At 33.5% G+C, this 21,652-nt stretch overlaps 4 protein-coding genes across 5 annotated transcripts; 2 read left to right on the top strand and 2 right to left on the bottom strand.

Annotated features, from left to right (window-relative positions):
- Positions 1–501: 501 nt before the first annotated feature.
- LOC110609007 (protein IQ-DOMAIN 22) lies at positions 502–4,673 on the top strand. Its single transcript, XM_021748307.2, has 4 exons — positions 502–1,089; positions 2,795–2,995; positions 3,570–3,647; positions 3,728–4,673. The coding sequence occupies exons 1-4, from the start codon at positions 589–591 to the stop codon at positions 4,451–4,453; spliced, it is 1,506 nt and encodes a 501-aa protein (XP_021603999.2). The 5' UTR covers positions 502–588; the 3' UTR covers positions 4,454–4,673.
- Positions 4,674–5,369: 696 nt separating this feature from the next.
- Positions 5,370–9,131, bottom strand: LOC110609008 (RHOMBOID-like protein 2). Of its 2 annotated transcripts, none has more exons than XM_021748308.2 (5): positions 8,513–9,093; positions 7,182–7,345; positions 6,719–6,882; positions 6,007–6,257; positions 5,370–5,785 (listed from the first exon to the last, which is right to left on the bottom strand). In XM_021748308.2, the coding sequence occupies exons 1-5, from the start codon at positions 8,782–8,784 to the stop codon at positions 5,674–5,676; spliced, it is 963 nt and encodes a 320-aa protein (XP_021604000.1). In that variant the 5' UTR covers positions 8,785–9,093; the 3' UTR covers positions 5,370–5,673. The 2 variants fall into 2 exon arrangements, 1 of the variants encoding a protein (XP_021604000.1); XR_006349948.1 differs by having other exon boundaries at positions 5,734–5,867; positions 5,901–6,257; positions 8,513–9,131.
- A 4,576-nt stretch (positions 9,132–13,707) lies between these two features.
- On the bottom strand, positions 13,708–15,397 carry LOC110604238 (60S ribosomal protein L24). The gene is made up of 5 exons (XM_021742388.2): positions 15,275–15,397; positions 14,632–14,707; positions 14,433–14,534; positions 14,177–14,325; positions 13,708–14,081 (listed from the first exon to the last, which is right to left on the bottom strand). The coding sequence occupies exons 1-5, from the start codon at positions 15,283–15,285 to the stop codon at positions 13,925–13,927; spliced, it is 495 nt and encodes a 164-aa protein (XP_021598080.1). The 5' UTR covers positions 15,286–15,397; the 3' UTR covers positions 13,708–13,924.
- Positions 15,398–19,148: 3,751 nt separating this feature from the next.
- Positions 19,149–20,722, top strand: LOC110608588 (lignin-forming anionic peroxidase). The gene is made up of 4 exons (XM_021747854.2): positions 19,149–19,461; positions 19,596–19,787; positions 19,887–20,052; positions 20,140–20,722. The coding sequence occupies exons 1-4, from the start codon at positions 19,243–19,245 to the stop codon at positions 20,529–20,531; spliced, it is 969 nt and encodes a 322-aa protein (XP_021603546.1). The 5' UTR covers positions 19,149–19,242; the 3' UTR covers positions 20,532–20,722.
- Positions 20,723–21,652: the final 930 nt, after the last annotated feature.

Below are 21,652 nucleotides of genomic sequence, written 5' to 3'. Positions count from 1 at the left end.
TAAAAATTGTAAAATTTCAACTTCCAACTTCAATTATAGCCCCATTGTGAAGCCATAATTTATTTTAAAAAGCTGCTTTATTAATATATTATTTTTTTATTATTTCTTTATTAAAATTAAAATAGACTAGATTATTAAATTATTTTAATTTATAAAATTTATTACTAAAATATGTGAATACATACATATGCTATTAAAATAAATTAAAAATTATTTACAATCTATGATTCGGAATAATTAAAAAGAAGTATATTAGTAATTAAAAATATGAATAGATTTTATTGATTTACCTCTATTGATTTACCCTCTAACCACTGAACAATAGGCGTCCTACGAACATGAGGACCAGCGACTTAAAACACGCGCTATAGAGCGGCTGGGTATTGTTCCATTCCGCACATTGCTCCATTAAATTTTCACATTTACAATCTCGACCGTATATTTTCCGTCCTTATTTATATTCAGAACGCTTGTTTCTCCCTTGCGGTTCCCACTACAAGCCTTCGTGTTCACTTCTCGCTGTCGCTATACTACTCTCTCTCTCTCTCTCTCTCTCTCTCTCTCTCTCTCTCCCCCCTTTCCAAATGCATGCCATCTCAAATCCCTGCAAGCCACTACCATCTCGCTATTGCTAACAAAAACCAAATGGGCAAAGCCTCCAAGTGGTTTCGGGCAGTTCTTGGCCTTAAAAAACCCGAACCGCTTCCATCACAGCAGCAGCAGCAGCAAACCACGGGTCGTCCGAAGGAGAAACGAAGATGGAGCTTTGTGAAATCATACCGTGAGAAAGATCACCCTCAACAGCACGTAAAACATGGAGTTTCGGATGATCAGGAGGCTCCCGTAATGGTTCAGTGTTCGTCAGAGTACGAAGAGGATCCTAACAAGCACGCGATCGCAGTAGCCGCTGCCACGGCAGCAGTTGCCGAGGCTGCTGTGGCAGCGGCTCATGCGGCAGCGGAGGTTGTAAGGTTGACGAGTAGCGGAAGGTGCGCTAACAGCCCAGCAGTGACGTACGATAACGGGAGCCAAGCCTGGCTTGAGGATTTGGCCGCCGTTAAGATACAATCTGCTTTTCGAGGCTACTTGGTTAGTTCCTTATCTATACCGTTGGATATATTCTTTATTCCTGTAGTATTTTTTTTTATTGGCCCTTGGATTTGGTGTAATTTACGGGATTAGCACTATGATATGTAGAGTCTAAACTTCGACATGTTTGAAGCAACGGCACGTGGCCCTTGTTCCTTCTCCTTCTCCTTCTCCTTCTTGACGTGTGGAGTAGTTTGCTGTTTATTGCTTCACCTAGTTACTGCAAGATTCTTGAATCTAACTATCTAAGACTGTTCCTAGGTAACCGTCTAGCTTACGGTGTCGTATGTTCCTTTTCCACCCTGTCCATGTCCATGTCCAAACATTATTTTCTTTTACCATTTGTATCGTCCGAGTTTCCGTTCAACGCCTCTTTTTGCCGAAACCTCCATGGTTACAAAACCTCACTCAGAGGAATGGCGTTTGCTTTTTCCTCGTATAAATTCCATAAATGAAGTTGCTACCACGCATCCAAGGGTGCGCGTGGTTGACGATCCCCCTGTGGACCCAGGAAAAGGATTTCTCCTCGCTTTCAATCTCTATTCCAGGTCGTATTGGCCATTTCAACATTTAATGGCAGAATTTTTTGCCCTGTACTTGGGTCTAGAACTAAGAAGCTTGCTGGCTATGCCATTTATAGGGCTATTTAGGTAATTTTGTTAGTAGCAAAGTCATCTAATTTTTGGAGACAATTAATGGGTGAATGTCGGTGGGATACTTTGATTAATCATCGTTTAATAGCTTATTTTCATGCACACAATGCTTTTTTCTTTCATTTATTAAATATATCTGCATGATCATGACATATTAACTAGATGTCACCTACTCGTGACTGAGAATGATTATAATATTGTAAAAAGAAAGCAAAGAAAAATAATAATCTCATATTATTTACTCCTGCTTTCAAGTTTAGCTATTTTATGATGTCAGATAAAAGAAAACTATTTCATATGGTTATTTTTTGGATTTTTGTTCAGCTTTTTAATTTCTTGGGTTTGTAAATGAAGCTGTAACAGTGGTGGGTCCAAAGCAATAAAAAGTGGTGTATGTTTCCTTAAGTGCATATCAATGACTTTTTGAGATAAAAGCGAAGCTGGAGTTGGTTGGGTCTGGGACCTTTAATATTGGAATTATTGTACACGGTACAGTCAAAGGGCTCGTGTATTAGTTCTCTTTCTTTCTTTACCCACTGTAGGGCGGCTGGCGAGATGTCCCTGTCTTCTGGATGAATGGTGCCAGTCTTTCATTTCTGTCTGCAGTCTTTCATTTGAGACTACTGATAGAAAGAGAAATTGTTTCTTTGTCTTTTGAATTTCACGTTGGTTGGCGCCATAATTTTAAAATGCCCTTCAAATTTAAGTTGCACTGGTAGCAGAAGATTGTCATTCTCACTATTGTTAGACTTGGATTCGGTTAATGACGTAATGTCTTAAGCTAGTGGCACTAAATGATTTGGGAACTAGTCTATTAGAGCAGGATCATGACTGGTACATTAGAGCAGGATGTTCAGTGTTCAAATTTGACTATTCTATTAACGTCTAAAAAATTTCTGATGTAATGAAAAAAAAAAAAAAAAGGGAAACAGATACAGCTTTATGTATAATTTGAACCCGCTAAATTGAAGGCATGTTGTATTAGTGCTTTACTCTCAGCAAAATGTTGTTAGTGCCTTTTTTTTTTTTTCATTTTCATGGATATTTGGCAGGCAAGAAGGGCTTTGCGCGCATTAAAAGCATTAGTTAGGCTTCAGGCGCTGGTAAGAGGTCACATTGAGAGGAAGCGAACTAAAGAATGGGTTCATCGTATGCAAGCATTATTGAGAGCCCAAGCACGAGCACGAACAGGACGGATACAGCACTCTGAATCTTCACATTCAAGTTGCAAGTCTTCTCACTTTCACCATCCTGTAAGTAACATACAATTGTTCCCTCCAAGATTTGAATTCTTTTTGCTGGAACACTTTGAGAATTACTTCACAGAAAGTGGGTCCCTTTTTGTTAGTGCTAGAGATTAACTATTTACTTGGCTCAAGACAACTTTGGAGGACATGCATTAACTTAATGGCTTTTGAACCAAGTTAGTTTATTACAGAAAATAGTTCTAACATATCAATATTCAAATTTTTTTTTCATTAAATCAGAACTCGTAGCTCTATTGGACATTAAAAGAAATAGATGGACATCGTACATGCCCTGTAAAGGACGATTGATTGGTTAGATGTAATTACTTAGCTTCAGACTCCAAACACTGTCCTGTTGAATCATTTGCGGTCAAAGACAGATGTCTATTCCTTTATATAATCTGCAAATTGGTGTTTGTACCATTCAGTAATTGAATGTGGAAACGTAATGATTTGTGTTTGAAATTTGAATTGAGGGTGACACTTTGGCATTCTTTTCTTCATGATACTTGGATCCATGTTTGACCAATTTCAATTAAAACCTGCAAGTGATCATGTTTAAACTTTAAACTATTTGCAGGGTCCGCCCACCCCCGAAAAGTTTGAACATGTAACACGGCCCAGCAGTGGAAAATACGAACAGTCATCAATTCTTAAGGTATCCTCTTTTCTTTGACATGGCTATTTAGAGAAGTATTTAAATGATTGTTGCCTGATATACCCCTTTCAAATATGCAGAGGACTGGATCAAAATCTAATGGCAGGGCAATTAGTGATGACGACAAAGCACACGTATCCTTTAATTGGTCAGAACGTGGCATGGACGAAAGCTCATGGGAGCAAATAGTGCCCTTTGCAAGAACCGGCACTATAGATGACGAGAAGAGTGACAAGATCCTTGAAATAGATACCGGAAGACCCCACTTCACCCCTAAACGCAGAAACCTTTTCCATTCCTCTCACCTTGCGTTGGCTCCAGTTCAATATAGTTATAGTTTCACAACTTCAAAAGACTCTATGAACCATCGAACTGTTCCAAGTCCATCATCAGGTGAAGTCCAGTCTTTTACTCGTGAGAATGAGGAAGCCTTTTGCACTGCTGAAAATAGCCCACAGTTCTACTCGGCATCTTCAAGAGGGGGTAGTGGCAGAAGAAGTCCCTTTACTCCCAGTAAGAGCGACGGCTCAGCAAGCTTTCTTAGCGGGTACTCAGACTACTACCCAAATTACATGTCTTACACTGAATCCTCAAGGGCTAAAGTGAGATCTCTCAGTGCTCCAAAGCAAAGGCCTCAGTACGAGAGATCAAGTTCAACAAAGAGGTACTACATTCATGGCTTTGGCGAGCCAAGATCCAGCAGTGCACAGAGGGCTTCTGCCGTGCGCGCAAGCTTTACCAGCAAAGCTTATCCAGGATCTGGTCGCTTGGACAGACTAGGAATGCCTGTTGGGCAGAGATTCTAATACGTACTTCCAAGCGTTCTAGTCTCTGGAGTGGTTTTTGGCTAACTGATGTGACTTGGTTAGTACTTGATGTGTAGTTTGTCAAAGATGCTTTTACCGGCGCTAGTAACTCTGAAATCTGACCAAACATTCAGAATCTAATTGAAGATCTCATATTTAAGAGTGCGATCTTTCCTGTATCAATGGAACTCAACCAGGGCTTTTATTTAGCAACTGAGACAACTCTTAAATCCAACATGCATAATGTAATATTGATGAAAGTTTAACTCTATCCCAAAAGAAGTTACTACATCCAATGGAAGGTACATATTGGATTTTGTTAAATCTGAAGACTTGTCTAGTCAAATTAGTTGTACCCATTACATATTGTCCTGAAGATTACCCTACACTGGATTTGTAAGATATCATTGAAACAGTGTGTCTAGGAGATAGGGAAGGAAGATGATGTCGGTGGTTGTGCAGGTGTTACCTGTCCCAACATCCAACTCGGCTAGTAATGGACCCTTCTGCATACGACTCTAGGGCTTCCGTATGGTCAATTAAGACAAACTATATCTACACGCCTACGCCTTATACTGAAACAGAAAAGTTGAGTATCCCTAGGCCATGGGTTAGGCTGGGTTCTGATTCAGCTAACGTAATCCTTTTCAACCACTAGTTTCTAATAGATTTCAATTATTTGTACTTGGCCTCTGTGCACTGTGTCATATGTTGGATCCTGAACGTAACTACAAAGTTCACTTCTGAAAGATGCCTTGGCCATTTTCGTTCTAGAATTTATGATTTCAGTACTGGCCGAGTCGGGTACCTAGCTGGTTAGGAAACACTTCTCATCGCAGGCTACCTTAACATGGTGTCAAATTTTCGTAGTTAAATATTCCTTAGCATTTAGCATATGTTTAGCAAATGGTAGTAATGGGCACATAATCCCGTTTTGTTGGGAGATTTATTGGATTAGAGACTTCAATTCTCTACAAATCATTTGAGGGTATAAGGAGAAACCAACATTTATAGCACAACTCATTTTCATGTTCAAATATTATCACAGTGCCATATTGCTAAAATCTCATGTACAAGTGTGAAACTGAAAGCATCCCAAACAAATGAACAAATGACGATAAATAAAACTCAAAGGGTTAGAGAAGAAAAGATAAAATAATCCAATAACAAGGTTACTAAAAAATTATCCATGAAACGACAAGATGGAAAAAAGACTCGCATCAGTTGTCACATTTCCACTTTGAGGTAGGCACACAGCTTAAGTAATGGCACCAGCTGCAGTGATCATTTCCATTCACTCCTCTAAATAGCATCACCAATCCCACAGTAAATCTGCAATATAACAGCAAACATAAATTCAGCTTCTCCCACCATACCACTTCACATATAGTTCATCTCCACAAGCAAGTAAAGTTAGAAGACGTATAATAACTTCGCCGTCTTTTAACATAAAGTCACTGAATCGATTGCAGCTGATGGTTATCAGATTCATCAAGATCAGTGACCAGCCATTTCGATGTTATGAGAGTTGAGGATTTCAAATTGGAACTTACCCAACAATAAGTAATACCGCGGCAACCAGCAGGAACACATACTGATAAGCCTTGTGCCTAGATTTTACACGAGCATCAGCGGGGAGATGTTGGCTTTCATACCACCCAAACTGCGGACGAAGTAGTATAACAAAGCCCAGGAGAAACCCGGCCAAGAAACCTCCAATGTGTGCAAAGTTATCAACGTGTGGAAGAATTCCTACAGCCAAGTTAATGGCAATGATGACCACGAGAGTCAATAGAGCTGCAATCTACAAGAGGCAAGAAAAAGAGAGATTAGACATCATCTTTAATGCCCCAGCGACAATTTCATTACTCTTTGGCTCACAGATACTAAGAAAATCTTTATGATAAAATGACAACTTCTGAAACCTAGGCCAACAACTGCAGCACAAAAGAACTACACTACTTATCAATTTCAGAAAATAGCCTTGACCTGGTGGTCATAGTGTACTGCTGTTTAACTTAGTTCTACTGCTATTAAGTACAATATGAAACAACCAATCAAGTTGACAACCTAAAGCATAGAGCATCACAAAGTTATGTGCCATATATACATATTTAAGAAGGAAAATAAATATCATCAGACACTGTTTCGCTTGTTTCCCCTTTCAAGCATCTATGCCATCCTATAAAAAAGAAAAAGTAAAACCTAATGTGCGTACATAAGTTTTAAATGTATGCAAAGGAAACCAGATACTAGAAAGCAAACCTTGTTACTATAGATAGTCCAGTTAGTAAGAAGCTCTGATAACATTGCTCCAAGAAGGCCAAACAAAGCACCAGAGGCACCCACAGAAATATTTCGCTGAATAAAGAGTGAAGACAATATGCTTCCCCCAAATCCTGATAATAGGTAGACTATCCCAACTCGCACTGCACGATTATAGTCACAAACACATGTAAGAATAGGTTACAGACTTCAACTATTAACATCTCCAAAATGACCCAGTACATCATTTGAGCTTCTTCTGGAATTAGCATGTAAAAGCAAGGAAAACGCACACAAGCATAACAATAATATTTTATTTGGAAAGACACTCAGAAAAATTAAAACCTTCTAGTCAAATTTCCCCTGTTCCCCAGATATTCTTTTATTATATATATAAAATTTAAATGTGTATCTCCATCTGAGAAGGTCCAAAAATTAGAACATAAAAGGAAAGCACATGTACCAAATCCAAATTGCTGTTCAAGGCGAATTCCAATAAAGATCAAGCTCAGCATATTTGCTAGCAGATGAATAACTCCTGCATGCAACCACATACAAGTGATAAGTCTCCATCCTTGATGCCCATGCACCACCTTGTTCCACTCCAAGGCTCCCATTTTCTCCAGTCTGCACAATATAAGTAGTATTAACCCTTGTTCAAAAAAAAGAAGGTAGTGTTAACCTTAACATTCGTGCTAGAGTACAATAAACAAGTAGAAGCATAATTCTAGACATTAGATGAATACACTGTTCACAGAATTGCAGCGTCATGAGCAGAAGAATAAATGTTATTATTATCTCTGGAAGTGAATCCTTCTTTGGTATTAGAAAACATAAAAGAAATGGGTAAAAAGGTTGGTATTTTCAATCATTATCTTTATTAAAGCACCCCAACATGATTTCAGGATTATTTGCAATGTTCTGCAGCAGGCGTCCACCTATTATGCAACATAACGAGAAGGATCCATACTGTGCTGGAAAGTAATAGAAAAGACAATAATTTTGAAGCAAACTCCAACAAATAAATTGAGTAACATCCAACATACATCAAATTTGAATTAGTCCTGGTCCACACAGAGTTGCCAACGATACTATCCAAGTTAAAGGCTCTTGGGAAGGCTACAACCTTGTATAATTTATAATAAACCGACACATTCATTTTACCAATTCAAACATCTTAGAAGTAATCTTATATCCTTCCAACAACAAGCACATGGGGAGAAAGAACCGACTCATGGCGGTTCTTGAATTAGGTTTACAGACAAACTGCAATCCGCCCGTCAGCTAGGATCCTTGACAAGTGGCAACCCAAAGAACACTAATAGCAAACATTAAAGTCCCCCGATATATTGTTGCAAACATAATTTCAGTGATTCTTTTAAAACCAATGAATTGCCTCGTGGCCTATCCAAGACAAAGAATCAAATTACACAAACTCAGTAAAACACCAGCATTCAATTTGGTAGTTGGAGAATTCCCTATAACTAATTGAACATATGCCAAGCGAAATCAAACATTTTCAATATGAACTTCAAATAGAAAAACTACTAGTCCAAATTTCATGTATTCCCAGCAAGCATGAAAGTCGCGTCACAGAGAATCAATTCGTAAAGGGAAAAAAGGAATCTCGAATCAAAAAGAGAGAAACCCATTATCTCAAGTTGATAGCAACTAAAATGGAAAAGGAAAAATGAAGAAGCAGAAGAATCCAAATCAGGGAACCAGTCGAAACCCCACATCACAGCACCAATAAAATCAGAAACAATAATAGAAGTAAAAGGAAAAGAAACTCACGTTGAAGAAGATGGACCAAAAAGAGGATTCTCTTTTAAAGGCTGAAACGATAACCTGCCAAGGAACTTGGCAACGCAGCTACCTTCAAAACCCAGATTGTTTTTGGGACAATTATTGACATACATGGCAACGATGAACACAGCAATATTAGCAACAACAAACATAGGGATCAACCACGAAGTCCATTGCTTATCCGAGGTTTCCACATAGTATAAGCTAGTGTCGTTGTATCCTCTATTCTTTGTCCCTCTCTCTGGATCCCCACTTGCCATTCTCTCTAAATCACGAAGGCAAACTGAAAATTTCTGGAGGTTCAAGGATTGAAAAGAGTCTTTATACAAGTGGGAGTTGGGAAGATGAAAGAAAGGCAAGAGAAGTGGCTTGTAAGGGAACTGGTAAACGAAATCAGAGATGGCAAGAACACAAGTTTCTGATATTGTTTACTTTATGGGTTCCTTTTTTTCCACTTTTTTTAAGACTAGGCTTCAACCGTTGCAGAGTCGTAATGAATTTAAGCAGCGTAAGGTAATCCTTCCGTGAGGGATCTATCTACCTGTCACTCCGTGGGAGCTCCACGTGGACGTTTCCTTTTGGTTGTTTACGTGTCCATTGTGTGTGTTAGGAAATTGCTGGCTTTGCTACCCTCACCGGACATCCCTTGAACATGGTCGCAGGTTCCACTCGCAGTTATTCAATCCTAATATTTTTCATCCGTACAGTATGCCCTTTCAAGGTTTGAGGGTAATTCTGTGGTTACAAGAATATCTTATCTTGTCTTGTAATGTCGTGAAGATTTTGAATGGGCTAAAGCGGACAAGCTATATGACAAATTCACAAGTCATAAAAATTCCATTGCTTTTTTTTATGAATTGATGAATGGGGAACTTTTAATTTTAATAGAGAATGGCAATTTGGGTGCCAATTGGAAACATCTGTTACAGTTCGGCACTTGAGACCAAAACCACTAATAGACATGATGGTCTCTTAAATTATATAAGAGAATTATTAATGCAAATGAAATTTGTTAATTTTAATACTCAATCAAATCCACACGTATTTTATTATTATTATTATAAGATAATAGTCTTTGTAATTATTAATACTTATTTAAATAATTTTATATATAAAATAAATGAGAACAATTTGTTACTTTATATATATAAACTTGTTATATATATGCTCTTGTTTCAATGCTTTTAAAATTGAAATTTTTAATTTTAACCTTTTTTGGTGGATTGCTTTTTAGATGGGGTTTGCTTTTGTTCCTTTTTGACATACCTTCTTCTTTAGGTAAAAAATTTAACAATCAAACATGTTGACTACAGAATTAATTGACTAAAAATATTCAAAACAGCTTATTTAATATAAAATTAATTGCATTTTAAAATTAAAATTTAATGATGTTCGGCCTCCAACACCAGCTCGATCATAATTGAGCCCATATTGAAAAGTCAGTCTTAACTCTATTAAACTTTAACAGTTAGGTCTACCCTATATATAAATCTAGAATTTGTTTGGATGGATCAAATATAACTCAAGCCTATATGTAGGAGGTCCAACTTGATTAATCTGTTAGATCCATAGGGTAGCAGATCCCATAACATTTGAGATCGTGTCCACATGATATCAGATGAAATTAAATAGTCGTTTGACGATTGAAAAAAATAGGACACACCTCGAATCAAAAAGGCAAGAATTACAAAAAAAAAAAGGGCAAGGTAGCAGAAATAGCGTAAGAGGCAGAGTAGTAAGAAAAATCAAAAGCGTAAATTTAAAATAGATAAAGGCAAAGATGAGACGTTTTGAAAAGAATTCTATTAGAACTGTACATTAATAATTGGAGTTTCGGGATTTACCCTTCATTAATCATGGAATTATTAATGAGCAAGTAAGGGGCACTCGATGATAACTGGATTTCAGATATTTCGGCCATAATTGAGCCCGTGCTAGAAAGGTCATGCCTCAACTTTATGAAGGCCCAATAGTTAGGTCTGCCTCACATATAAGTCCAGAACTTATTTGAACCGACCGGATAGGACTCAAGTCTACATATGAGAGGTTCAACTTGATTAACCTGCTAGACTTGTGGAGCAGTAGACCCCGTAATATCAAGAATCGTGTCCGTATAATACCGAACGAAATTAAATAGGTATCTGACGATGAGAAAGGAGACGTTACATCCATACATACGGCCAGCATAATTGTAATAAGAAAATACAAACGTAAGACGATATAAACATATAACCTCAGTTACATATCACTAGATGATAAAAAGAAAAAGAAATAAAGAGAGTAAGGAAACACAAGTATATTAAATTTAACAAAGTATATCTCCCATCTATATTTTTCTGAATATCTGAAAATTAAAATTCATATATTTTGTGATAATAATTATAAATTTAATAATTATTTTAAATTGTTTTAAATAATTATATAAAATTAACGTGTTTGTTAATTGAACTTAAGCGTTTTAAAGCTCGAGATTTATGAACAATGAGAGGCGTTGGACAACTACAGAGATTAGGAGGTTTTAACTTACGCAGATATTAAAATGTAAATGTAGTTGGACAACTACGGAGTCATCAACAACAACACACAACTCCCACCTTCTCCCTCATCCTTAATAACTTTTTTTTTTTTTCATTTTTTTTTTTTTTAAAAAAAACACCTTAGAAGCTTATTGCCGATTTCACATATGTCATTCCCCCAACTACTCTTCATATTAATTTCCAATGTCCCCGTCATGTTTTTTTTATTTTTTATTACAACATAGTATTTTAGATTTATTTATCAAATTCTTGTTTGAAATTATAATTTGATGAGTTCTTATATTTTTTTAAATAATTTTAATGTTTAATTAAACACTCATTACTAATATGATATGACTTGATTTTGAATATTGATTATGTTTATTAAATAATATGATTTATATTTTTTATTATATAAAAACATTGAACATTAGGGAATCAATTTGTTGAAAAATTAAAAGGTAAAATACACAGGTGAGAAAGATTTACGAGGCAACGGAATTGAGGGATATTATGGCCATTTAAAATCAATCAATATTAAAATTTAAGAGAAAAAATATTTATAAAAAATATATATTAAATAATGTAAAGTTAAAGTTTATTATTGTGTATTGTATTTCTTAATATACTAAAAATCAGTAAATTTTATTTTTAACATATGTTAAAAAATAATAAATAATTATCATTTAAAAAGTAATTTATAGTATTTTTAAAAATAAAAAATAAAAGAAGCGTATCTGTGGATCATTTTAAAATATATAGTGGGAGAAACGCGGTTGTCCAAGTGTTGTGGCTGCGAGGGAACGCCAAACACAAAGTTCATATGTAGGATAGGAAGGCTGATAGAAAGCGTGTGAAAAGCGGTAACGGAGTAGTTAGCAATCCTTGTGTGAGTTGGCAATTGGCTTTTGTTTGTTGGGCTCCAAAGCAAACCCATTTCTTAGAAGCTACTCTCTCTCTCTCTCTCTCTGCCATATGCTTTTCGCTCACCCAATCAAATATTACTTTCATTTCCTGCTTTTGGATTCTCAGATGTCGTTTTCTTATCATATTTACACGACATCGTTTTTTTTATTTTATTTTATTTTTATGAAGCCTGTTTGTCTCGCATGATTGAGAAATAAGGCAAACACATTTTCATTTATCAAAACACACGTTCTTTTGCGGCTTTGGCTTCTAAATAACAACACCACCACCGCCATGTTTTCTATTCCCACAAATTTCCGTCTTCTCCTATTGCAAATTTTACATTTTCTTTTTAATGCCAAGCATTAGATTATTGTTTTCACCTAATTAAATGTTGCTCTATATAGCTAGCAGAGAAAGAATCTATTTTCTCTGAGGTTAAGCCTTTCTCCTCATCATCCAGCACACTCTCTACCACATCTCAATGGGAGGGATGTATTCTCATGTCTTAGAAGCGGATTCTTTCCTCCCACTTGTATAAGATTGTGAATAAAAAGTTAGGATTTTTGCAATAGATGGATTCATTCTCCCTAGGTTGCCAACAAAACTAGTCCTGTTGCATGCATTGGGTTTCACTGTATCATTATCATTTGTTGCTAGAGGGGCATTTTGTTAGCCGATGGAAGTAACTCTAGGTTCTTAGAGCCAATGACTCATGTAGTTGATGACATTCAAAACCAAAAGATGCCATAGAGCTCTGCTTTCATCTGAATATAGACTCATTTTTATCTCAAAGAACCATGTATCAACCCACTGAAATAAATAAAAGACTTTATTGGGCTCCTTTGGACATTAACTTCTGCTTCTTTGCCTTTTATGGCTAGTAAAATAACGAATACCCAAAGTATTCTTATTGGCGGTTGATGCTTGCTTCCAGCAGCCCTAATTTGACCAAGCAATGGAGGAGGCATTTAGGTTGTTATATTGGGTTCAATTCCCACCTCTCAAGGGGGTTCATGATGTTTTGAGTCGTTTGAGTTATTATAATCTTTCTAGGCCTGGATAGTGAGATTTGTGTTTATTACCAAACCTCGGGCTTTGCAATCCGCTTTTCCTTGAATGAAATTTATCTCCAGTGAAATAAAAAATTCAGTCCTAATCAATTTTTCTAAGTAACGAAATTCAAGAATTTATTCATTTGTGGGATTGATTTAAGACCGTGGCTGGGGCCTAGAAACCCCTTATCATTGCTTGCTGAATGGGCTTGGGCCCGTTAATAAGATTAATTGCTGTATTTTCTTTCTTAAAAGCATTATTTTTCAAAAAAAGTTTCATACCATATTAATTAATTAATTAACTATTGTAACAACATTTTATAAGAATCGAGTATAATTGTATTGTTTATTGAGAATATGATTTTGGACTTTTTTTATTAAAGATTTGATAATTCAAATTTTCCAGAGCTAATAACAAAAATACACTCAAACCTTTGAGAAAAGGTCCCAAAAAGTATATTTCTTATTTCATATGATATAATCTGATTACATCCTATTAAATGTGTATTCATAATAAAAATCACTAAAATATATTATTTTAAAAGAGGTACAATCCATCAAATATACGTTGAATCGGTGGACAGGGACTCGTACCTTTCGGAGGAAAACAAGAACCTCAGCTGATAGAGACCATCCACGACCATGTCCGCCATGTTCACATCCTCGTCTAATTGCAAAACCCCACAATGGGGAGAGGTAGTATCAATTCATCAAATACTTGAAATAATTATTGAAGCAGAACAAATGACTATGCTATAAGTCGAAACATAATGCCTTGGAAAACCCTTTTAGTAAATAGAACAATGCTTCAAGATAATCAAGAAAATCCCTAAAAGGTCGGCCAACAAGACCAATAAAGAATCCACACATGAAATTAAGGAAACACAAAATTTTCAAGTGTTTAGCTACTTCATAGATATGAATTAACGCTTTCCACCGCCACCACCAAGCTTGGGGCCCTTTGGTACAGCACCCTTGGGCACACTGCCCTTGCCCTGCGTTTTTTGTGTTTTGGCCATCAACTCAGCTTTCTTTGCCTTCTTCTCATCCTTTGTTTTCTTGATCCTTTCCTTGATTTCACTGAACATAAAGAAAAACAATTAATATGTAAGGCACAAAAAGGTTCAAAGAGTAAGTATAAGCTTCACTTGTTATAAAATATGGTGCTAGCATACCGTAATGCAGCTTCACGAGCAGCATCTCGGACCTCTGGCTTCTCAGTCCTTCTCTTCTGTATGACTTCCAAGGTAGCACCAACTATAGATCTTGAATATGGCTTCTTGGTGGCTCTGCGCTTCTTCTTAACAGCCTCAGCTGCAATGTCCTATAGACGAAAATGATAACAGTTTAACATAATGTCAGATATTAAGAAGGGGGAAGAAGGGGGGAGGGGGAGTGAAGTTCACAGCCCAACAGCACAAACAAAATAACCTTCTTGTGTTGTTTGCGGTACATAGCTGTCCAAGTAAGCTTTGAAGGCTTTAGGCGGTTGTGGAAGTACCTCTTGCATTTTGAATTGGCAAAGAGGAAGACCTTCATCCATCATAAAAAAATATACAATATAAGGTAATTGAAAATAAAGCAACACATTCTACAATTTTTCAGACGTGCGAATCAGGGGGGAAATCACCTGCGAATCAGATCGAACAAATCTAATACCCTTACCAGGGTAAATCTTGGCACCGCTGAAGCGGCAAAGCTCAGTCCTAAAATGCAAAACCAAGTATAACATTACACATAAAAACATGATAATAGAAGTGTAAAAGGAAATCCAACTACCCCTATGAATACAAACCCAAGATAGCAACAATTTACAGAAAAAAGGAACAAAGTGCACAGATTGAAATGCACCAATGCGTAAAAAAGTGTAATTCAGCAATTAAGAATAAATCATCTCAGCTGCTCAAAGCATGTCATTGAGTTATTGACAGGGTAACCCAAAAATGTCTGTGCAAATATATGCTACCCTACTTCAATTGTTAGAAAAATGCAACTTATTTTCTGAAAGAAAAAATGTAACGTATATGCCAGATTTTGGGTACCATAGGAATCCAGCAGTGTTTAAAGTTCAAAGGAAAAAGAGAAAAAAATTACTACAATGGCTATAACGATCATTGAAGGACAAGAGATTAGAGATTATTCGGGTTAAACATACTAAATTAATTAGAGAGCTGGATACCAAAGTTCAGTAATCAATCTCGGAAGATGATAGTCAGCATAACAAAAAGAGAAATCAGTTGGATTCAGAGAGATAAAAAGAGAGAGAAGCGTACTTGAGAACCATGGCAAGAGGTAGATGATGTCGCCGCTCTGCAATCTGCTGGCGCTCAAGACTCAGAAACCCTAAATGGCCGAATCAATTTAAAGGTACGAAAAATCCCACAGAACGGAGCAATGTATGGGCTGATGTCGTTTTGATAGATGGGCTATTACTATTTGGTTCAGATTAAGCCCAAAATCTGCCTCCACAAACCCAACGAGCTCTTGTATTAAAAGAGAAAAAGGAAAAAAAGAAAAGTAGAGCTCCAAGCTTTTTTTTTAATAAAAAAAACGTACAAATTAAACTATTTGAATCCATCCTTATTTAATATCTAAATTCATTTTGAATCTAATTAAAAATTAATTTAAATTATTCAAATCTATCTTAATTCTGAGATCCGTTTAATTTTATATATTTTAATTTATAATTTATATAAAAAAATATTTTTTCATTAATAATTTTTATTAAAAAAATTCAATATTTCTAAAAAATATTTAAATAAAATTTTTTAAATAAAAGTATAAAAAAATTTATAAATATTATTATAAAATATATTTTTTATATTAAATTAATTATTTATATAAATAAGTTCCAATATACGGTATATAAAATTTGAAATTGATCCGAATCCATAACGAATATTATTTTTTAAATTTACATATGGCTAATTATAACTATTCTCTAAACCAAATAAAATTAATATTATTTTCAAAAATATTGGAACAATTACTAAAAAAATTCATTAAAAAATAAATTTAACATCAAAATGAATTTAATTAACTACACTTAATAAATTGCGATAAATTGATGAATCAAGTAAATTAATTATTTAAAGTAATAAGGGTTTAATTATTTCTCTTTTTCCACTAAATGCATGGGTAACAATGATGCATTTGGTTTGTAGATTAATTGATGGCATATTTCTATTTATTATTTTATCCATTTAGTTTTATTTATTACTTTTGAAAACTTATTTTACTTAAAATTATTTATTGTTTCAAAAAATTAAGCAATATTGGTTTTTTTTTTTCTAAAAAAAAATTACCCTTATCTCTGTTGAATATGATAATTACTTTTAGGATTTTTTCTCTCTTAACTGGGATACTTTTAATAAAGAGATTACCGAGAATTAGAAAGTTAAATTCAGCTTTAAATATTTTTTTTAATAAAATTACTGATTCTATTAATAAAATTTCATCAAACACAGAAATATCATTTGAGAAAATAATATTTAATAGATTCTTTAACCAAAGTATGAGCAGTTATGGTAGTATTAGAATGAACACATTTAACAGAAATATGATCTAACAAAAATTTACAATCATTCAAAATCAAACTCTTGTATAAGACAATTTGATAAAAATACTTCTCAAATATTTATTTAAACTCCTACATAAGATAATTTGGCAAAAATACTCATCCTTTCTCATCTCTTGAGCATAAATCATTAAAGTCTCTCAGAAAAGAGTTTTTACGAAATAAAACTCGAATAAAGTTTCAAGACTAACGTTGTCGTTGCGATTTCGAAAATCCATAATAACTAGTAAACCTCTATTGAACCGAAATAACCGAATCAATAAAATTTAAAAAAAATCTAACCACAGAAACAGACTCATGATTCTTCCACATTAATGAAAACCTCATCCCAATCATTGTTTATTCACTGAGAAGCAACCATTAAAATATAAAAAACTGCGAAAAAATTTCATACGAGAACTAAGAGTTTTTGTTTTCATCAAAAATAAAATGTCCGGTTTGTAACGAGAAACCAAAATTTTCAATACAATAACTGTTCGAGAATTGCAATCATAAATCTACCAAAGAGATCTACATATTCTGAAAATTGATTGGATTGTACGTGAAAAATATTCTCACTACACAGAAATCATAAATGACGATCGTAATATTTCTAAAACTTTTAATAGGGATAACAACATCTTTTTTTTTCATCGATAGTCGATTAACGCAAATCATCTTCAATAGGAAAGAGGAAAAAAGAAGTTACGTTTAAGAAAAATGAAAAGGGGAGAGTATGGAGTAACGAAAAAACTTAAATTCAGCTTTAAAGTTAAAAAGTTAAATTTTATATTTCGATCTAAAGTTTTTTCAAAATTATTATTTTTAAACTAAATAAATTCAAACTAAAATTTTAAAATATAAGTGATATTCAATTTATCTATTTAATTTTATTTAAATTTATATTATATTTTAATAATAATTTATAAATAAATTTAAATAAAAATTTAATATTTTCAACTGTGGAATAATTAAGATTAAAATTGTAATGATTAAATGAGACGAAAAGTAATTAAATTAAATTAAAAATATTTTATTATAATTTAAGTGATTTAATGATTTTTTTTAATTATAAAAAAATATATTAAACCACAAAAAAGATTATAAAAAACGTCACCTCATAAGGTCAGAGTCGGATACTAAAATTTGTAAAAAGCTTTGAAGGCTAATTTGTTGTTGCTTATTTAATGGTTAATTTATTAAAAAGACAACTAATATTAGACTTATCTACAAAACCTTATGCACTTCTACCATTTGATGGCACTTTCACTCAACATATGCATTATTGTGGCCGCCAAGGAAGATTATAGAAGATCAATTAATTAGAATTAGTTGGAAGTTGAAAGCTCAATTATCCATTTTTTTAATTTATTGAAAAAAATCCAAACATTTCACATTTTTCACATTTATATGTAATATTAAATAAATATTTATTATAAATAAATTTTTAACTATATAAAATATCACATATAAATATTATATATTAAAATATTTCATTAAAAATTTATATTCATCATTATTATTATGTACATATTTTTAACATAATAAAAATAGTTTATATTAATAATATTAAATAAAATAAAATATTACATATTTTAGTATGTAAAGCCATTCTTTTATAATTTTTATAAAAATTTAGATATATTAATCATATTTCTTGTAAATTATTTGAAATATTCAATATTTTTATTTTGTTTATCTGTATATATATAGTAAATCCATCGGTCTTTCCTTCATATATATTCATGGGGTACGAGAGATAGTTGTGGACCATGCATTTACTATAAAGACATGATAAGGGGAAAAAACAAGACATAAGGTCAAAAAAGTCGAAAAGTTTGGATGTTGATTTTTCCAAAGGTGCACCTTTGATGTTAAGTAATTAGTTAGTTCATTGTATTTAATATTTTTAAATTCTTCTAATTAAAATATTGAATAAATTAAAAATAGCAGTATGACGATATTTGAGACGTTTTTATGTTTCAATAATGAATTAAATAGCAGTGTCAACCATGATATTAATAATTATTTTATAGAAAAATATAAACATTAAAAAAATAATTAAATTTTCACCGTTTAAAATTGTGTAACGAGAAAACAAGTGAGAAATTACTCACCTTCCAAAATTGTGTAGCAAAAAAATAAGTGAGAAATTACTCACCTTCCAAAATTGTATAATAAAAAAACAAGCAAGAAATTATTCACTAACTAACAAACAAGTGAGAAATTACTCACTTTCCATTCATGCATCGATTTTATTAGTATTTTTTTTTTTCAATGTTCAAAGGCCTTTTTTTACTGCAAGGAAAAGCAGCTCCAATAGAAATAGAAATAGAAATTTCTCAAAATAATCCAAAAACAGCCGCTAGGACAGTTGATTACGTTTCTAAAATTCTGATTGATTCTAGTAAAAAAAAGGCAGCTGAAAATGTCTTGCTAGAATGGCTCTCGTGTGCCCCATGCATTAATACATATGTTGGCCAGCTCTACTGTTGTAGCAGTCTGAGGAGAAAGTGTCAAAATATTATTTAGGGAGACAGCATTATAAATAGGAGTCGAGGCTTGTGCTTCTCCTGCACCATTCACATCTCTCTTTTTCTCTCATTGCCATATTGTATAATCAGCTTATTTTCTGCTGTTAGGAGAAAAATATTTAGTACTTAAAAAAAAAATAGTATAATTGAAATGGGTTCTCGTTTTTCTTTCACTTTCATGGTTTTGACGATAGTCTTAATGGTTCTTTCATGCTTGCCATGTCAAGCACAGCTTTCTTCAAATTTCTATGACGACACATGTCCTAATGCATTGAGTACTATTCGCACGGTTATTAGATCGGCTGTCTCGCGAGAGCGTAGAATGGCAGCATCTCTCGTTCGCCTTCAGTTCCATGATTGCTTTGTTCAGGTAAATTGAAAATTTTAACTATAGCAACGCATCTCCTTTTTTTATATTATTGCATTTATATGAAGAATTAATATAGTAATACATTAGGACATAAAATTGGCTTAGAGTTGCTAATGACTTTGTAAATATTGCAGGGGTGTGATGGTTCAATCTTGCTGGATGATACGCCTTCAATGGCTGGAGAGAAATTTGCACGCAACAACAACCAGTCTGTTAGAGGATTCGAAGTCATAGATGACGCCAAGGCTGAAGTTGAGAGCATATGCCCTGGAGTCGTTTCATGCGCTGATATTGTGGCAATAGCTGCCCGTGATGCTTCTGTTGCTGTGAGTAATTATATTATATAAATATCCTCATTAATTTGCTTTAATTTTTATTACCATCACATTCGTTAATATAAGGTTTCTCTATGTATAAAAAAATAGGTTGGTGGACCGTCATGGACAGTGAAGCTGGGAAGGAGAGACTCTACCTCTGCAAGCCGAGCCGAAGCCAATCGCAACCTTCCAGGTTTTAGTGATAGCCTTGAAAGTCTCATCTCTTCGTTTGAAGGGAAAGGTTTAAGTGAAAGAGACTTGGTTGCTCTTTCAGGTATATATCCTATACTTTCAGAAATTATAATTAATTAATACGTTAGATTTGTTCATCAAGATGGCTAAACAATTCTGTGGGATACAGGATCACATACAATAGGCCAAGCGAGTTGCCTGACCTTCCGTGACAGGATCTACGACAATGCAAGTGATATCGATGCTGGTTTTGCAAGCACACGGAGGCGCCAGTGTCCGGCCACTGGTGGGGATAGGAATCTTGCACCACTGGATTTGGTGACGCCAAATTCTTTTGATAACAACTACTTCAAGAACCTTCTTCAAAAAAAGGGACTTCTTCAATCAGATCAGGTGCTTTTTAGCGGTGGATCAACAGACAGCATTGTTGATGAGTACAGCCGCAGCCCTTCAGCTTTCAATTCTGATTTTGCTTCTGCCATGGTAAAGATGGGAGATATAGATCCAAAAACTGGTTCTCAAGGAGAGATTCGCAGGCTTTGCAATGTTGTTAATAATTAATTGATTTTGCGAGAAAAAAATAAATTAGTCATTCATATATATATAAATATTGAAGTCAGAAATAAACAGTGGGAGAATGGCCTGCGCAAGATCATCAAGTTTGGTCAAGGCTTGATTCTTTTCTACTGTATGGTTAATTAATTAACCAGTTGTATCATCATCGTTTCACATATGAAGAAACGTTTAACATACATAGTAAAATTTTTCTATATACATTCCTCTAATATAATTTTAAATATAATTTAAAATTTTAAAAAAATATTATTTAAAATATAATAAAATTCACGTATTAATATAAAATTTTTATTTTTTATTAATTAGATATATCAATTAACTTAATAATTTTCTATCTTAATATATTTTAATTACGATAAAAAATAAATGTATAGTATAATTTCTCTTTGGGACTTATATATCTAAAAAAAATCAAATTTTTTATAATTTTATTTTATTTTTAAATTTTTTTATATAGTTTATATTAAATTAAAAAATTTAATCGCAATCGTATTGAGTTGATTAAAATATTTTAATTTTATTTATTTAGCCTAAAGTAAGCTTACAATTATCGATCTCCTACTATACAATTTGCTAACATCCCGTGAAAAGGGTAAAATAACTATCCGCTCGTATCTATAAAATTTAAATAACACGTGATCAACTCATCTCCCGTTGGTAATTTGTCGCTGTAGGTTTTTTTTTTTTTTGTGACAGATGTTTCTTCTGTCACAAAACTCTATTTTCCTATATTGTGTTTACTAATAAAAATTTTATTAGTTTTTATTTTTTATTTTTAATATTTTAAGTTTCTTTCATTAAAAAGGTAAACAATATATGAAAAACACACTTATTCGTATATATCAATAAAAATTATTATTTCATATGAAATTAAAACAATTGAAATAAATAAAAATAGTTGAGAGTGTGATGCCCACCAGTTGCCAAGAAAGTCAAGCTGTCATGCCTCATAATTAATGAACAATAGTCATTTTCTTATTTACATTTAATTAAGTTATCCTTTTCAAATTATAAGATATTTTTTTATTTTTTTAATACAAAAACTTATTTAGTAAGAACCTAGGTTTTTTTTCTTTAAAAAAAAAGGAAAACCTAGGTGTTAGTCT

The sequence above is a fragment of the Manihot esculenta genome, chromosome 2 (genome assembly GCF_001659605.2).
Source record: "Manihot esculenta cultivar AM560-2 chromosome 2, M.esculenta_v8, whole genome shotgun sequence".
NCBI classification, from domain to species: Eukaryota; Viridiplantae; Streptophyta; class Magnoliopsida; order Malpighiales; family Euphorbiaceae; genus Manihot; species Manihot esculenta.
Note: the sequence above shows the minus strand (reverse complement) of the source record. Positions and strands in the feature narration are given on the sequence as shown.

Bases quoted from the DNA above. Each gene is read 5' to 3' on its own strand.
- LOC110608588 (XM_021747854.2), top strand. From the start codon at position 19,243: ATGGGTTCTCGTTTTTCTTTCACTTTCATGGTTTTGACGATAGTCTTA. The intron at 19,788-19,886 runs GTGAGTAATTAT...ATAAAAAAATAG, and splicing joins CCCGTGATGCTTCTGTTGCT to GTTGGTGGACCGTCATGGAC. The intron at 20,053-20,139 runs GTATATATCCTA...TGTGGGATACAG, and splicing joins AGACTTGGTTGCTCTTTCAG to GATCACATACAATAGGCCAA.
- LOC110604238 (XM_021742388.2), bottom strand. The intron at 14,326-14,432 runs GTTATTTTGTTT...TTTCGTCTATAG, and splicing joins ACCGCAAACAACACAAGAAG to GACATTGCAGCTGAGGCTGT. The intron at 14,082-14,176 runs GTATGCTAGCAC...CTTTATGTTCAG, and splicing joins GCTCGTGAAGCTGCATTACG to TGAAATCAAGGAAAGGATCA.
- LOC110609008 (XM_021748308.2), bottom strand. From the start codon at position 8,784: ATGGCAAGTGGGGATCCAGAGAGAGGGACAAAGAATAGAGGATACAAC. The intron at 7,346-8,512 runs GTGAGTTTCTTT...TATATTGTGCAG, and splicing joins TTTGGTCCATCTTCTTCAAC to ACTGGAGAAAATGGGAGCCT. The intron at 6,258-6,718 runs GTTTGCTTTCTA...TGCCTCTTGTAG, and splicing joins GGACTATCTATAGTAACAAG to ATTGCAGCTCTATTGACTCT.
- LOC110609007 (XM_021748307.2), top strand. From the start codon at position 589: ATGCCATCTCAAATCCCTGCAAGCCACTACCATCTCGCTATTGCTAAC. The intron at 2,996-3,569 runs GTAAGTAACATA...AACTATTTGCAG, and splicing joins CTTCTCACTTTCACCATCCT to GGTCCGCCCACCCCCGAAAA. The intron at 3,648-3,727 runs GTATCCTCTTTT...TCAAATATGCAG, and splicing joins AACAGTCATCAATTCTTAAG to AGGACTGGATCAAAATCTAA.